This window comes from Polistes dominula, unplaced genomic scaffold (genome assembly GCF_049000335.1).
Source record: "Polistes dominula isolate Pdom_NZ unplaced genomic scaffold, Pdom_raw_medaka contig_77, whole genome shotgun sequence".
Taxonomy (NCBI): Eukaryota; Metazoa; Arthropoda; class Insecta; order Hymenoptera; family Vespidae; genus Polistes; species Polistes dominula.
Window position 1 is genome coordinate 3,626,695 of NW_028301152.1, and position 16,975 is coordinate 3,643,669.

General features: G+C 31.2%; 2 protein-coding genes across 16 annotated transcripts in view; both read right to left on the reverse strand.

Annotated features, from left to right (window-relative positions):
- LOC107064074 (receptor-type guanylate cyclase Gyc76C) overlaps positions 1-5,961 on the reverse strand; it is an 80,511-nt gene extending 74,550 nt beyond the window's left edge. For 3 of the 14 annotated variants that reach the window (XM_089178297.1, XM_089178291.1, XM_089178292.1), the window contains exons 1-2: positions 5,541-5,961; positions 5,231-5,292 (exon numbers count right to left, since the gene is read on the reverse strand). The gene's annotated coding sequence lies outside the window, so the exon portion shown is untranslated. Of the gene's footprint in view, positions 1-4,683; positions 5,293-5,540 lie in introns of all 14 variants that reach the window. The other 11 variants (XM_089178296.1, XM_089178285.1, XM_089178289.1 and 8 more) reach the window with 8 other exon arrangements.
- A 6,594-nt stretch (positions 5,962-12,555) lies between these two features.
- LOC107064182 (guanylate cyclase 32E) overlaps positions 12,556-16,975 on the reverse strand; it is a 28,045-nt gene continuing 23,625 nt past the window's right edge. For both annotated transcript variants that reach the window (XM_015316589.2, XM_089178013.1), the window contains 9 exons: positions 16,780-16,945; positions 16,415-16,622; positions 16,176-16,310; positions 15,991-16,103; positions 15,747-15,898; positions 15,574-15,672; positions 15,358-15,502; positions 14,977-15,075; positions 12,556-14,901 (listed from right to left, as the gene is read on the reverse strand). In XM_015316589.2, coding sequence (XP_015172075.1) covers positions 14,120-14,901; positions 14,977-15,075; positions 15,358-15,502; positions 15,574-15,672; positions 15,747-15,898; positions 15,991-16,103; positions 16,176-16,310; positions 16,415-16,622; positions 16,780-16,945 — 1,899 coding nt within the window. In that variant the 3' untranslated portion in view covers positions 12,556-14,119. The remainder of the gene's footprint in view (positions 14,902-14,976; positions 15,076-15,357; positions 15,503-15,573; positions 15,673-15,746; positions 15,899-15,990; positions 16,104-16,175; positions 16,311-16,414; positions 16,623-16,779; positions 16,946-16,975) is intronic.

The window sequence follows — 16,975 nt, forward strand, 5'->3', positions numbered from 1 at the left end:
TATTTGTTATTATATTTAAATACTAGGTCGTTCCAAAAGTTTCTTCTTTTTATTTAGTAATTCTACGGGCACAATATTTTGTAGGTTGAATTATTTTAAGTATAAAAAAAGTTAAAATATATAGAGTAAAATAACGCAAAATACAAAAAAAAAAAAAAAAGAAAATTATTATAAGCATGCAATATTGTTTAACTTATCATCAAAAAAAGGAACAAATTTTCGGGAAGACCGAACTTGACAAAAATCTAATATCATTCGTCCAATTTTTTTTTCCAATAAATTAACAAGACATTCTTTACTAAAGTTATTTTTTCAGCAAATATAATAATCAACAAATCTTATTTTTATATATTTACTTTTTTTTCCCAACCTATTAAGTTATTTATTCACAGGTTTATCGATGCCAACAAATGTTTTCCTTTACTTTATTCATCATTGACTGAAATATTACTTGGCCAGAGAACAAAATTCAGGTATGTACCAAAAATAGTACAAGTGACAAATTTGTTAACGAACAATTTCTCTCAAGTATATACATTTTACAGAATTAAGAAATTGATAAATATATAGAATGCGTTTTAGTAATTTGGCCCGGACTATAAATTTGTTTCTTTTACAAATATATACGAATTTTAAAGGCAAATTTGGTATTGTTTAATAAACTTTATCATTAAATTAGTTCAAAATTTTGTTATAGTTTTGTTCAATTTTATAGATACACCTCGTATACAAATAATAATTAATTACTTATTAATTATGGAAAAGTTATACATGCATAATATAAATCCTTGAGTTTATCTTTAGTACAATTTTTTCATCTACAATACATATCATACTCATTATAAGCGATAATAACTATTCATTAGTAATAGTTTGCATGTTTTAATAAATGACTTTTCTATAAACATCATCAAAGTCGGATATTTTTAGACGTATTGACATCAAACAAGATCTTTACTTATTAAAAAAAACAACAACAACAACAAAAAATATCGATTTTTCTTACACGATAACATTCCTTTTTTAGAATAAAAAAAAAAATAAAAACAAACAAATAACAAGTATGTAAAATAAACTATCGATTCTACGAAGAAACACGTGTTTTTTTTATGTAAACTGTGTAAAAGTAAGAGATATGTATATATATAGATAGATAGATATATAGATAAAAAAAGAGAGAGAGAAAGAAAACTACGTTAGAAAGAACAGTCCTCGGATTCCAGGTAGTCAATGAAGCAGAAGAAAGTAAGGAAACCTTTATCCTTCTGAGCAGAAGCAAGACTAAAGTTTATATTCTCGTCTTCTCAACATCATCGACTTGTATTGCTTACTACGTGTTTATGAAGATACTGAACGTAGTTAGACGAGGAGTAAATAGATACGATAAGAAACAAACAATGTTTTCTTCTCCTGATTATTATTCTGCGAGTGTTTAATTAGAAAATCTCTTTCGTAAATTGCCCGAAATTTTTCATAATAAACAACAAGATTTTAAAGAAAAAAAAAAGTGGTTTACAGTCGGTTTAATAATAAAACGATACGAGTATTGTTAACACTAAATATTTATACCATATAATAAAATATAGTTGTAATATAATAGAAATATTGTATGTATGTAAATGGATTGAAAAATGTTTTAAACATAACATAAAAATATATTTATTTTTCTGTAGATTAAAACCAATATTATATTTTTCAACATAGTCTTAAAACATTTGAAAAATAATAGACTGAAAACTATTCCATCCACCATTATATTATTTGTCATATATTGAAGAATGATTTTCAATGTTTCATAAAAATATTTGTAATATTTTTAATTATTACAGGATTAAATCAAAGATGACTTCTAATTGAAATCTTAAAATGATAAGAAAAAAATGATTGTTTTAATGCAAGATAAGTTTTATGTTCAAATAAGACTATGAACATATTCACAAAATTTCCTAAGATTTAAGAGATATTTGACTTAAAAATCCAGACAATCGAAAGACCTTTTTATTTGCACCGAAAAGTTCGTCAGAGTGACGAGCCGAACGATTAAACGCCGAAGAGTTATCGCTCGTTAAAGCACCAAGCAAATAAAGTTTCTTGACCGTGAAGTAATAATACTCAAAGAAGATCGTTGCGCCTTAATAAGATTATTAAGTACAGAGTTCTTCGTCGTACTACAATTTTTATGCCAATGTCGCGTGAATTAGTTGAACAAACAGAAACAAAATCTTTTTTTATTTGTTAATCGTCGTTCCATAATAATAAATGAATTTTGTTGTTTTTTTTTTGCACACACGTGAACAAATCAATTAGAAAACAATATAAATATTTATATTGAAAAAAAAAAATCACGAAACAAAGAAAAAGAAAAAAAAATACAAAAATTGTTGTATCAAGTACCATCATAATAAGTTACGATAATTATCATTTCTAAACAATTATGGTAAGGAAGATATATTTATACAAAAGATTTAGTCATCGATGTGTTGTTTCTCGCTATGTAATTAGATAAAGAAACGTGTTAATGAATAATGACAAGAATGATTTCGTAACGATGGCGCCTGCCTATCGATGTTCGTTATGATAATGATGACATCGTGTATATATCGATACGAAGATCATTGAAAAGTGATATAATAGCAAACATAATATACGTTATTAATCGCGATAATCGTCCACCTTTCATTGTGCTCGAAATAAATATCACTTGTTAATCATTTTTATCTTTGGCCAAAGCAAGAAGAAAGTTATTTCTTGAGAGGTGAAATACTTGAGAATGAAGTGGAAACGTTTCTAACGTGCTTCAACGGAAGATTGCAAAGAGAACAAAGTGAAATTTTTATACTAAACAATATTTGTATAAGAATTAATTTCATTTCTAATACTTTTTTAATTCACGATAAGTGTAATATTATTTGTAATACAAGATGTTAGAAAAAGTCACTTTAACGAACTGAAAAATTATATAATTTATTTTTTACGAGTGTGTTTGAAAAAAAAAAAAGAATTCGTAGGTTTATACTTTTTTAACGATGTTGCAACAGATAACTTATATCTTGAAATAAATAATCAAATATTGTAAATTCTATTGATAAATCAATATCATTTTTATTTTTTTTATTTTTCATTCTTTATCTTGGTGAAACAGCTTTCTGGGACACTTTATATAATCAACTATTACATAAACAAAAATTACTAATAAAAAAATAACCTGTCTATTTAATTTTAACTTTAATTATATCTGTTTCGTAATTATTTGAACAACAAAAGACACATGTCAATATGTCGAACAATCAAATGGGCAACCTCTTGTCCGTGTACATGCATACATACATACAAGTATGCATACACACATATAACTATCGCCGTGTTGAATACAATTCAAAGTGAACTTCAAATATTTACGTCTCGCATCATAACCAAGTAAGTACTACATATGTATGTAGATATGTATGTACACAATAAGTATGTAAAGTCCAGAATACGTGACTCTCTATCTATGTCTCTATCTCTTTCCAAAGAAGAAGCTTAAGATTATACAAAAAAAAAAAATGACAAGAGTAGATATAAATCTTTAAACTTATTGTCAATCTAGCAATAAAATATACGGAAAAAAAGAAACCGAAAAAAAAAAGAATAATCTTTTTTCAACCATTATAAATAGATAGATCCAATAGGTTTCGAGCTTTCACTATATAGTCAGTAACGCGAGAGCTTATCGAAAGAAGAAATCGAAGTTGGCCGAGAACCAGGTCTAAAAATAGCTCGAGTGCAAAGGGTTAAAACCGTGAGAAAGCATCCGAGAACGCGTGCTCGTGGCATCCCGATTCGAATTTCTCGATCGGAGGAAGAAGAAGAAGAAGAAGAAGAAGAAGAAGAAGAAGAAGAAGAAGAAGAAGAAGAAGAAGAAGAAGAAAAAGAAGAAAAAGAAGAAGAAGAAGAGGAGGAAGAGAAGGAATAAGAGAGAGAATAAGGGAGAAAGAGAGAAAGGGAGGGGAAAAGAGAAAGATAAGGGGAGGAGAGAAAGAGAGAAAAAGAAAGAGACAGAGAAACGGAAGATAAGAAAAGAGAGCGAATCCGCGTGATCTCGAGACGATCTCAAGACGACTTCGAGATATCTTTCCTGAAGAAAGAAAGAGAAAGAGAGAAAGAGGCGGTAAAGTCGAGCGGATGTATCGAGTCGAGAGAGTCGCGTGGTAGCAGAGTACGAAGATTCTTTTCTCCTTCTTCTTCTTCTTCTACTTTTCTTTTTCTTCTTCTTCTTCTTCTTCATCTTCTTCTTCTTCTTCTTCTACTACTTCTTCTTTTTCTTCTTCTTCCTCTTCGTAGACGTGCCATGACCGTGAGAGAGAGAGAGAGAGAGAGAGAGAGAGGAAAAAAGAGAAAGAAAAAGAAGATGATGATGGTGGAGAGAAGTATACGAATGAGTGCGACAAGGATAGACAGATATAGTCGACTAAAAGAGAGAGAGAGAGAATAGGATGACTTCAAGTCGATATACGAAGGAAGAAGAGAGAAGAGGAGAAGGAGAATGAGTATAAGGAGGAGGAGTGTGTATCGAAAGAGAGGGAGAATGAAGAGAGATAAAGAGAAAAACAGAGAAATAGAGTGAGCCAGAGAAAGAGAGAGAGAGAGAAAGAGAGAGAGAGAGAAAGAGATAGGTAGGGTGCGCACACGGTTCTCTGTTACCTGTGACTCGTGGCCGTGTCCAGCATGGTAATCCAATCCCGCGGATGAAAGAGAGTGGAGTGCTACGTCGATGTGTGTTCCGTGCACGTGTATATATGTGTTTTGCGAGTATGTATCTTCGCGAGGGCTCAGAGGGAGCTCGGTAGGCTACCTCGACATCCTCGTGAAAAAGTCGGCGAACTTGGTCCTTTCCCTCTTCTTCTTTCTCTTCTTTTTCTTATCCTTCTTCTTCTTTTTCCTCTTTCTCTTTCTCTACTTTTCGCCGGAAGATAGCGAGAAAGAGAAAGATATATATATATATGTATATTAGAAAGAGTGAGAAACGGACGATAGTATTCGATAAAGGTTTACGTGCAGTAACACCGGCAACACCAACGAAACACTGGTTTCTTCGATTATTAACGTTGTGTGTACTATCTTCCTTTCTTTACTTCTTTTTCTTAATGAAGTTAATTCGTTGATATATATTATTTGTGTTTACGTACACGCGTCGATGGTATATATCCGATGAAGTTACCACGAAAAAACATATGAAAATAACACTCACTCGAAGCGATTGGCGAAATATCCCTTGTCTCTATTTCTTCTTCTTCTTATTCTTCTTATATACTATGATGAGAAAGAAAATGAGAAAGAAAGAGAGAGATACGGAGAAACAAGAAAGAGGAAACTAGTAGTTGTACGCGCGCTCGCGCGCACGCGTGCGTTTACACGGGATGAGGAGAACGCGGAAGAACGCGATCTCAGAACCGCGAAACTTCTAACTTAACGAGGATTACGAAAATGAAGAAAAATTCAAATAAGATCACACTATGTAAAAAAAGAGATTGTTGCTCTCTTTTTATTTATCTATCTACCTGTGTCTCTCTTTCTTTCTTTCTTTCTTTCTTTCTTTCGCGTTCTCTCTTTTTCTTTACGTTTTCTTTCTAATAATTTTTCTCTCAGAACGAGATTCGCGTACCTACCGACAAAACACGATTCGCCTATATTATCGGACGATTCGAAGGTCACGAGGTCGAACACACTTGCGATCTATCGAATCGATTCGTTACTTTTTTTCTTGGCTCTCGTTTCACACGTTACACTTTTTATATTATTATGTTAATAATTGACGTAGTTACTTGATTCGCGTGTAAAGAAACGATGCCGACTATTATAATGATCGGATTGACGAAGAAACAACGACGATGACGATCGTTCTCACCGAAAAAAAAAACAATCACTCAACGATCACACAGATACAACCGCACTTTAGCAGAGGCCGCAACATACTGAAGCAAACACATGATCGCGAGGGGCCTAGTGCTACCTGCTACCGCACAGGTGGCGCCACGACGCCCCCGCCGACTTCCCTCGAATTACGATCGATCGATCGATCTTCTTTGCGCGCGGCGATCCGAAAATCTTATTTTTTACCAGCTTCATTTTATTTTATACTTATTTATTTCTTCATTTTTTATTTTTCATGTTATTTCTACAACATTATTTGTTCGTTATTTTATCAATTAGTCAATTATAGTCATTGTTCTAAATTATTATTAATTTTTGTATATTTATTTATCCTTTCAAAAATCATTTTACTTGTTTTTAGTTGATTTTAACCGAATATAATCTTTGTATTTAAAATATGACTTTTTTGAAATTGGAAATGATTATAAAAATATCTATTTTCTAATATCGTTATAGAATTCTTTGAATTTAAGTTAGTTGTTTTTTTTTTTCATATTTCTTTTTATCTTCAATAAAGGATAATTTTTCATGTATGTCATTTGTACGTAAATCATGATTATTCATCTTTGAATTATTTATTGAACATGCACGGCCGTAAGCGTTTTTGCAAATATCTCTTAACATAATCATCAATTAAATGCAGTGACTTTATATAAATTACCTGGTTTAATTACATTTTCTAGATTAAATACATTTTACTTCTCTATTTTTTAATTTTTAGTTTTACCGTATTAACTCAAACCTATAAAGTTCGATTTCTTGATAGTTTTCTGATTTAGAGAGAAAAACTTTGATGTTTTTATAAAATATATGTTTGAAAAATCTTTATTATGTTTCATAGCTTGAAAATATTTTCTAATTGTTTACACTATCGATTTAGTCGAAGAAATCTATTCATCATGCAAATAACGATTTTCATAAAAGATTAAAGAATTATTTGCCAATTACTAAATTAATTTTCAAAATTAATTCAACAGTGAAAATAATTAATTAATAATGATGAATAACCAACCTTAAATAAAATTCGCAAATGATGCATTTATCATCCTTGGCTAACAATTAGATTACAAAATAAATAAAACAAAGCGCACAGATTTGAACAGGAAAATAAAATAAAACGTTTAATTTATAAATGAAGGAGAAGAGATGGCAAATATTTGTAAATAACAAAATTTGAGATCTGTTATCGCGTAGTTATATACCATCGAAGATATCGCTACGTGTTTCGTTTTCTTTGTCTTATTTCCATATATTTTTGTAACTCACATGATTCTTTAGTTACTTCTTAGGTGCTTGCGTAAAGAGATAAAGAGAGCAAGAAGATTCTCGTCGGATGTATGCACTCGTATAAGAAAGCACGTGTATCGAAGATGTCATTTACGCTCCTAACTGTTTGCAAATCCATAGTCTACTCGGATGTAATCTTATTTACGAGTCGAAGTTAAGCGAACTAACAGTGTTTGCTTAGTTCTCGGTCTCGACGAGACCGAAGATACGTTTTCAATTTCTAGTCGCGTAGAAATGTATGTTAAAATATGACGAATACATGTATGCGTTTCTTATATTAAAAACAATTTTTATTTTTAATTACTGACCTAAGTTATCGAGAGACGTAATCCAGACGAAGAATAATTGATAATAAATTTCTAGAAATTCTTACATAAGTTTAATCTATTCATATAGAACCGTAAGATAGTTTCTATTAATATATTTTTAACGGTATCGAACCCCCATCGACTAATTATACTGATAACGATCAACGAGTCATTCTTCAATATAGAATGACTCTGCTTTAATATTCGGACATCGTGGCTTTTTGAATATGATTGCCTTGTGTAATTGAAGGATCTATGGGATGAATTAGATTGTAACATAAAAGAAACATCAATAATATCACAAGAGAGAAATTAAAAATACATTTAACTAAATAATAGGGACAGATATTGGCAGAGTATTTAAAGAAAATAATTTTAAACATTATTTTAAATCGATTGCAATGTGTTGTTAAACAAAAGGGGAATCCAACTAAACATTAGAATTACTATCTTTATATTTTTGTTAATAACTTGTACAAGAATATTGTTCTCTTACCATAATTAGATATTCGAATATTTTTGCAATAAAAAAAGTAAACGTTATTTCATTTCTATTATGATTTACAGTTAATTGTGTCAATTAAATTATTAAAACACATGTTTCTGAAAACTAGAAAGAATATACTATTTGGTGAAAAAAGAAGACTCTTTTATTCAATTCTAATTGCAAGTATGTGTACAGTGCTATTATATTTAAAAAGCCACGGTGTCCGAATTATAAAGCGAGTCACTGTATTTCTACGTTCGTTCGTCCTTCATGATAGCATATTATAAATATACGTACATTTATTTTATACGTGCCTGAAATAAGAGAACACCGTAATAGGTAATTCACACGGTTCGTATTATCTTTATATTACTCGAACTTGCTCTCGTAAAAGAATGAGAGAACGGTAAAGATCAACGAAGTCTAGCAAATAATATTCAAGTGAAATATAAATGACGTCCTTTTGAATATATTACAATGAAATAACAGATAATTCAAAATCGCTGAGAAAAAACATTCGGCTATCATATTTATGTTTAACATACTTTCTTCGATATTATAAGTGTTATAAATTTTCAACAGTCTTATGATCTTATCTTCTCTTGTGTAATGTGTTAGGAGAGTGCGATTTTATAAATAACAAATAATAAAAAAAGTTCTATAGTAAACACTGTCATTAATGACATATCTTCTTTCTTCGCCATTAATTTGATCATACATTCTTCGATATTACGATTGTTATAAATTTCTTCATTTTTGATCTTGATGATCTTCCCGATTTATAAAATAATAATACAATTTTATGAAAAATATAAATCTTTAAATAAAAATATAAAAACAGACAGATTAACAGAGTTTTATGCATAACTTTGTTATTTGTAATGTTAATACAAATTTTTCGAATATTATTGATCAACTGGAGTTAATGTGATAGGAATATTAATAAAAAAAAAAATATTAATTATATAGTAAAGTATTGAACGCATTTTAGACGGAGAGAACTTAGCAACAGTGACGTCGCATAAGAGACGCACAGAAGCGTCGATTGGTCGCTAACGCTCCTTATCTTATCTTTTTTCCGAGTGTCAACATGAACGCTCCTCTCGGTGCTACGATCTTGCCATACGAGTATTAACGTTTAGTTGAGCGCTCTAGCTTGTGGATATCACCATATTTCCCGCGTCTATCTCCCTCCTCTTCTCTTTTACTCTCTCTCACTCTCTCTCTCTCTCTCTCTCTATCATTATAGAACACAGCGTGTCTTGTTACAAAATTTAAAATCAACTAATGTTTCTCATTATTAACGATATTATCGTTCATTACCAAGTCTGAGAAGATTAAAGGAAAATTTCATAATTAAAGATCCCCTTAAAAACATTATCGATCATTATATTAGAAATGTTTCTCATTTTAAACGATTATATCGCTTTTAAGAAAGGATACAAATATTAAACAAAAATTTAGGAACACGAGAAGCTCTTTTAAACGTTATATATTATTATACCTAGACATTTCTATATTTTTATTTCAAATGATTCTGTTGCTCATTTGTAAGTTTGAGCAAATCAAAATAATACTGAAACTATTAGATCAATTTACGTTATATATTAAAAAAAAAAAAAAAAATAAACATAATTGATTAAGTACGAAAAAATGGAGAATACTTTATCGTGTATTTATTTCATACACAAAAATGGACTCGAAAAAATCATTGTAGAAAGTAGCAAAACAGAATCGAAGAGGAAGCTCGAGGCAAATCGTATTGTGTTGATAAATCAAACTCAAATGACGATTCTCTTTCTATCTTTCTCTCTCTTTCTTTAGTAAAGCGTACGTGTCGAATCGTGACGAGTTTATTTTGAGCCACCTCTAAACGCGCATATCTTATGTAAAGTAACCGCATATGCGTGGACAACAACTCGTTTGTGCCGCAGGTGCAATCGTTATGGAGATACGATTGGCGCTTCTCGCGAGTTAACAGTGGAAAGAGAAACGGAAAGTACACGACGATAAGAGAGAAGAAGAAATAGAAGAAACAGATGTAGAATGAGAAGTGGAAGAAGCAGATGTAGCAAAAGAATTAGAAAAAGCACGTATAGAAAGAGAATTAGAAGAAAAACAAGAATAGACAAGTTTTATTTCTTCCTCTTTCTTTCTCTTTCTCTCTCTCTCTCTCTCTCTCTTTCTCTATTTATTTATCTATCTATTTATCTATTTATCTTCTTCTACGTACATCTATTACATTTACCGATTTCCAATCAGGAAATGTATTGCTTTGAGTAAAATGGATGAGAAAGAGATAAGTAGAGAGTAAAGAAACGAAAACGACAGAGAAGATGACGATGAGAAAGAGATAGAAAAGGAAAAAAATAGACGTAGAAGAAGAATTAAAAAACTTGTTTTTCTTCTCTTTTTCTTTATATTTCTTTCTCTCTCTCTCTCTCTCCTTTTCTTCCTTATTATACATCAATCTATTACACTTACCGATTTGAAATCGGGAAACAAGTTGCTTCAAGTAAAAAGCATGAGAAAGAGACAGGCAGATAGATACTGATAGCGTTAGATAAATATAGATAGATACTACGATATTATCGCATGCCTCGGTAAACAGTCATAGACGTCATCGTACATCGTGCGTGTGTAACCGTATCCGAATAAATTATCTCTCATTCTCTCCCTCTTAGTTTTTTTTCCCTTTTTTGTTTCTTTTTTCTTCTTTTTTTTTTTTTTCAAAACTCTCGTACTCCTCGAAAACGTTTCCGTACGCCTTCGTATATCGACGGAGAGCAGCAAATTTTTTTCCTCGAATAGCGCAAAAGAGCGCTTACAGTACGGCGTGCTTGGAACGTAAATTCTCGGAAGGGAGATAGACAATTTATCTTTAGTGATTCGCCTACGCCTTCGAATCGGCAATTTCACCGCGAGCAATGTGTGAGAGGAAAACAGAGTAAGAAAGAGAAAGTAAAAGAGATAGAGATAGACATAAGCAGAGAAAGAAAGAGAGAGAGAGAGTTTAATTTGACTTGTCTCTCTTTCTCTCTCTCTCTCTCTCTCTTTTTTGAATGTTTTCTCTATCGACTAGCGATGAATCGACGCGATTATTATTTTCCTATCGAAAGCTCTTCACGAGCCGAGCAGCCTGCTGACGTATTGTTCTACGGCGGATGAAGATAATTCGTGTCTATAAATAGGATCGACCGGCTGGCAGAAGAAGGAGAGTACTAATAAAAGTACGCTTCTAGAGATCTCTCTCGGAGTCACAGCAAAGTCGAGACTCTAGACGATCGACTTGATCTTTAAATGAAAATTAAAAAAAAAAAAGCCGGTTAAATGAAGAATTGAATATCAAAGAACGTAGTAGGTGGATATTAATATTGTATTATACGTATGCGTTATAGAGAAATGAATGACAAAAATTAGCATATATATTTTAAAGATGAAATATTTCAGAGGAAAATGAGAAAAAAAAATATTTTTTTTTGTGGAAAGGAAGTAAATTAAAGTAGCGTATCGAGGTAGCCCTTCGACGTCCCGTTCTCATGGCAGCAGACGCGCTATTTGAAAATTACGGCGCCGCTTGTTGCAACCTATACAAACAAATCGGTCATTACGCGGCCGTTATACGATAATCGTGCTTGACGTCAAATATTAAATGATTTCGCTGCGTGAATCAGGCTGTTTAAATTGTTCCCGGCTTGATTGAATGATGGCCGCTTCTCTAAGTTGGCCGACAACCACTTTAACGTAAATAAGATGGTACCCTATTCCGTACGTAAGAGTTGCCTCGTTATACAGGGTGACCGTCTACGAAGTGAATCGTCGTGATACTTTGCGATTTCTTAATATAACTTCTTCTTGATTATCTCTATTTCTTAATCTTTCTTTCTAATATTCTTACACATATCAATGTTTTAAAAAAAAACAGTTGCTTAGAAAAACTTTTGTAAATTTATTTTTTCTTTATCTTTTTTTCTTTCTCTCTCTCTCTCTCTCTCTCTCTCTCTTTGTAATTGAATCATTGTGTCAAATATTTACGACCTTATCGTGCAATAGATAAAAGTTACTTGTATTTGTACGACGATCTTTTCGAACGGAGAACACATATATAGAAAGAAGGAAAAATAACAATAAAAATGATAAGTAATTATTTGAAATATTTAAGGTATTTGCTTTCTCTCTCTCTCTCTTTCTCTCTCTCTCTCTCTCTATTTATTTCCTTATTTTTCTATTTTTCTTTCTCGCAATATAACACTAGTATCTCGCATTGGCACGCTTTCAAATTCCGCGGTCCGTCCGCGGACTTGGCGACTTTGCGCGTAATTGCGCGTAATAATTCGTGCAATAAAATCAACAGTCGACTCTTGTATTTACACTAGTCGTTCGCACTATCCAGAGTTGCCTGTTGTACTTTGCGATTATGCGATAGTGAAATGAGCCTATTAGAGTCTCGTAACAATTCCAGAGAAAATATTCTATTCAATTTTAGTTAAAATGTATATTAATACTATTTTTTGTTTTTACTTTTTAGCATTAAGTAGACACAAATAGTAATCATACATATTTGACTTGGCTTTTTTTATTGATTATTAAATAATTGAAATAAAATATAAATCTTATAAGCATATAACAAACTGTAATTTTATATATTAGAAATTACTCTGATTATCTTGTCATTTTCATATACTCAATCAAATTATTAATTAATAGTATTAGATATTAGTGTTTTTATTATTTTTATTCTTAAATTTATGTTTACATAAGATTATCAACTTACCGATATTATTTTAATGATACAATGAAAGTATGCAACACATGATCCCTAAAAATTGGCAACCGTACATACACCAATGTTAGTAACGCCCGTAGAATATCATTTTCATGTTCATTCTCAGTACTTAATTATATTTGAAAATTGACTCGATTTGCATCGATTGATATTGAGGAGAAAATATTCGAATTGCCATTTAAAGCTATATTTATTAGCGTGCATTTGATCGTACCAACTCTTGACTCTGTCCACTTTTCTTTCTGAACATGCAATTGTACGAGACTCGGAAGCAGTCGTGCGTGCAAGATAAAAGTTAAAGAGAAAAAGTAGGAACCCAATACGCACAATCGTTGTGTTGCTCTTCATCTTTATAGTTCGTGTCGATGCTCTCATATTAAATTAATTTCTTCAATAATAATAATAACAATAATAATAATTAAACGATTTGTTATCTCTTTCGATCCGTCACGTATGTTATTCTCATAAAGAAATTATGATGATGCATCATGCTTATGCATTTTCTCTTTTCAGACAAACTAAATAGACAATATTTATTAAATTTATATGTATGTATACATATGTAATATTTTATTACTTATATATATATATATAACAGCATTTGTAAAAACGAAACGAAATTATTCATTTTTGTTTTGCAATGTTCATATAATTAATACTTCTTTATATTACAATACATCGAACAATAAGTACTAGTTGCTTGACGATCGAGAAACATAATAAAAAAATATTAATTATCGATAATACTTGTCTTTTAATGGCGTTAATGGCAGTGTTGTGATAGTCTTTGGAAAAGTTTTTGTTACTCTTGCCACGATTTATGAAAAATTCTCTTTGACTACATTTATTTATTTATCTAATTATATTATATATTGTATAATACCTTGTCCAAAATTGCAATGCACGTAAAAATGAAATTGACTAGACTTAAAAAGGATAAAAAGCACGAGCCTTCGTGATTAATCGTAAATATATAAACGTATATATATATATATGTATGCTAAACCCGCTAGCTATATGTAAAACATAAATAATACTATTATTTCTATTTCTATTTAAAAATAATATTTAAAAATCTTTTCTAAGTGTATCTCTCGCTTCATCTCTTTGTACGTACACAGCTAATGCTTTGGTAAATTCTAAGTTTAAAACGAAATCTAAAGAAAAATTTGAAACTGACGTTTACTATACAGCAAATAAATAAAAGTGATAAACAGTGGAAGCTTTACAGAAATCATTAATCTTCCATTTCTCTATATATAAACGTAAGAAACTTAAATTTACGATAAAATGTCGTAGAAAATAAAAATCTGACAATTAAATTTAAAAATATCTAGTTCAATCGATCCTATTAACAGGGTGACAAATCAACGGAGAATTAACGTCCCACCCATCGATCTCTTCGGTCGACTGAGTAGCTCTTTTCTGTGCGTTTAAAATAGTCGAACTATGCCTAGGGCTACTGGGTGCTGATCTGCAAGTAACTTGAAGTATCGCTGATGTACCGAATCGAAGATTTTTTGTCCCAGTTCTCAAAAGATAAGAATCGTTATCAAAAAGGAAACTATTTTCTATATGATGATCATTTTGATTTTTTTTCCTTAGGTCAAGTGAATGTTGCAAAAGATCCGTTTGACTTTCGCAAAGTTTTTCTACGCATGGACAAGAATTGCTACTAGATCTCCAATTTTCTATACAAGCGGCCTTCATTAGAGACGAGGACGATGATTTTGGTTTGCACGGACTACTGTCGACGATTGATTCCAATTGGTTGCTTGTTTGTGTACCCTTTTGATCCAATTGATCGGAACTGGCGAAACGTAAACGTTTCGGAGACTCGCTTGAACATCTCATGAACGTCGATCTAACGAGAGATTTGTTTTTTAAGGAACTTCTTGGTACAAGAGGATCAACTATACTAACACGCTTATTCGTTGCATTTCTACGATTCATTCTTTCTTTCATACGTTCTTCTCGATAGACTGGATCTTCACCCATTAACCAGTAGGTCAGACGATCCCCTTTACCTTTCATGGAAATTATACCACGTTCAACCAAACTGAAGCCACCTAGCTTATCCAACAACTTTTTTGTCTCGCTACTACAATGAATTTTTAAAGCTGAAAAAAATCAAAAATACAATTTTATAACATATTATCATTTTTATATTTTATCGATAAAAATATTCTTATTACGAGATCCTGTTGATTCCATACGACTGGCTGTATTCACGGTGTCACCAAAAAGACAATATCGTGGCATTTTTAAACCAACTACTCCAGCACAAACAGGACCTAAAAAATACAAATTTATCCCTATAAATTATTAGAAATAAGAGATGTATCTGTATTACTATTGATTCTTTTACACATATCAAAAATAAGATTGTGATCGTTTTAATTAATCCTTCACAATATTATGCATAATTGATTTATTTTTATTAACTTTTAAAAATTGTAACTAAACTTTCCAACGTTTATCTCATGTTACAAGTATTTATCATTCATTTATGTATCATTAACATTATGAGAGATACAACTATTGAAATGTTAATTTATCCGTTTGAAATTATTTACCTGAGTGAATTCCTATTCGTAGTTGCAATTTATCCAAAGGCCTATGACGAATGGAGAATTGTTTGATGGCATCTAAAAGGCACAAAGACATACTGGCGATTTCTGCAGAATGTTGAATGCCATTTCTTATCGGCAATCCACTTACCTAGAAAAAAGAATAAATTATTTAGAATTATTTGTTTATATTATCCTAATATTAATTTTATTTCCACTTACCACCATGTAAGCATCACCGATAGTTTCGACTTTGTAAACATCGTAATTTTCGATTGTTGAGTCGAAACACGTATACAAGTCGTTTAAAAAATTCACCACCTAAATGTATTTCTATTAATACTATTAAGGTAATTTATAATATTATTATTGATGAAAAGACTAGAAAATTTCACCTGTAAAGGGGTACTTTCGGCAGACATTTTTGTAAATCCGACAATATCACTGAAATAGATCGTAACACAATCAAAACTTTCAGCTTCCACTTTGTTTCCTCGTTTTAATTGTTCGGCCACGTATTTTGGAAGCATTTCATACAACAACGCATCTGAAATTTTCATTTATAATAAAATATAATCTTGTTAACGAATGAATAAATTATTATTTTCTTTTTACATCTTAGTAATTAATTATAAAAACCTGTTTTCTTTTTTTCTTCCGTCAGTTGATCAGTTCGTTCGTCAACGAGAGCTTCGAGATTATTAGCATATTTTTCCATCATAGCCATCATATTGTCAAATATATTTGCTTTCCTATTAGATTAAAAGTAAGTATTTTAATTTGTATTAATATTAAATAAGAACAATTTTGAATAGTTAACTTACATGCCCTTTCGTAATGGTCTTAATTTGTTTCTTATGATCTTAAAATCTGGTCGACTTTCTGGATCTTCAGCCCAGCATTCCAATAAACAGTCACGAACAAAATCAAAAGTGTTCTCTAGTTGTTCCAACGGTGGTCTGAGATTGAAAAAGACAAGCTAACAGGTAAAAACAGAATTGCTTAGGCATTTCAACTATCACAATAAATGAAGAATCGATTCGTAACGATTTTAAAGTTCTACCTGTACGGAGATTTAAGGGGATCTCTCGTAATTATTTTCTTCAAAATTTCGGGAGCAGACAATAGAGTTATACCGAAAGGACCGTGTCGACCTTGAAGCTCGTAAAGAACTATAGCAAAGGAATATACGTCTCCTCTTTGAAAATCTCTCGCTGATGGTTCATCAAGTCCGGTAGAACGTAACAATTCTGGTGCTCGATACAACAATCCTGTTACAAAACACTGTTAACATTTATGTTCATCTTTCAAAAAGTAGATATATTATATATATGTATATAATAACTACAAAAAAATAGAAGGAAAACTCGCCGACAAGTTAAACAAAATTGCATTTGCATGAAATTAGAAATCAGTCTCAGAAAGTACCGTGATATTTTTTCATAACGTCACTTGGCTCACATTCGGCGTCTCGTTTAAATTCGTGAAGCCCAAAATCCGCCAGTTTTACGACCCAACGAGAGTCAACGAGGCAGTTTGATGTACTGAGCGATCCGTGATATTTTATTACAGACTCGTGAAGATAAATCATACCCTGAAAAGGAATGAAATATATTAAATGACA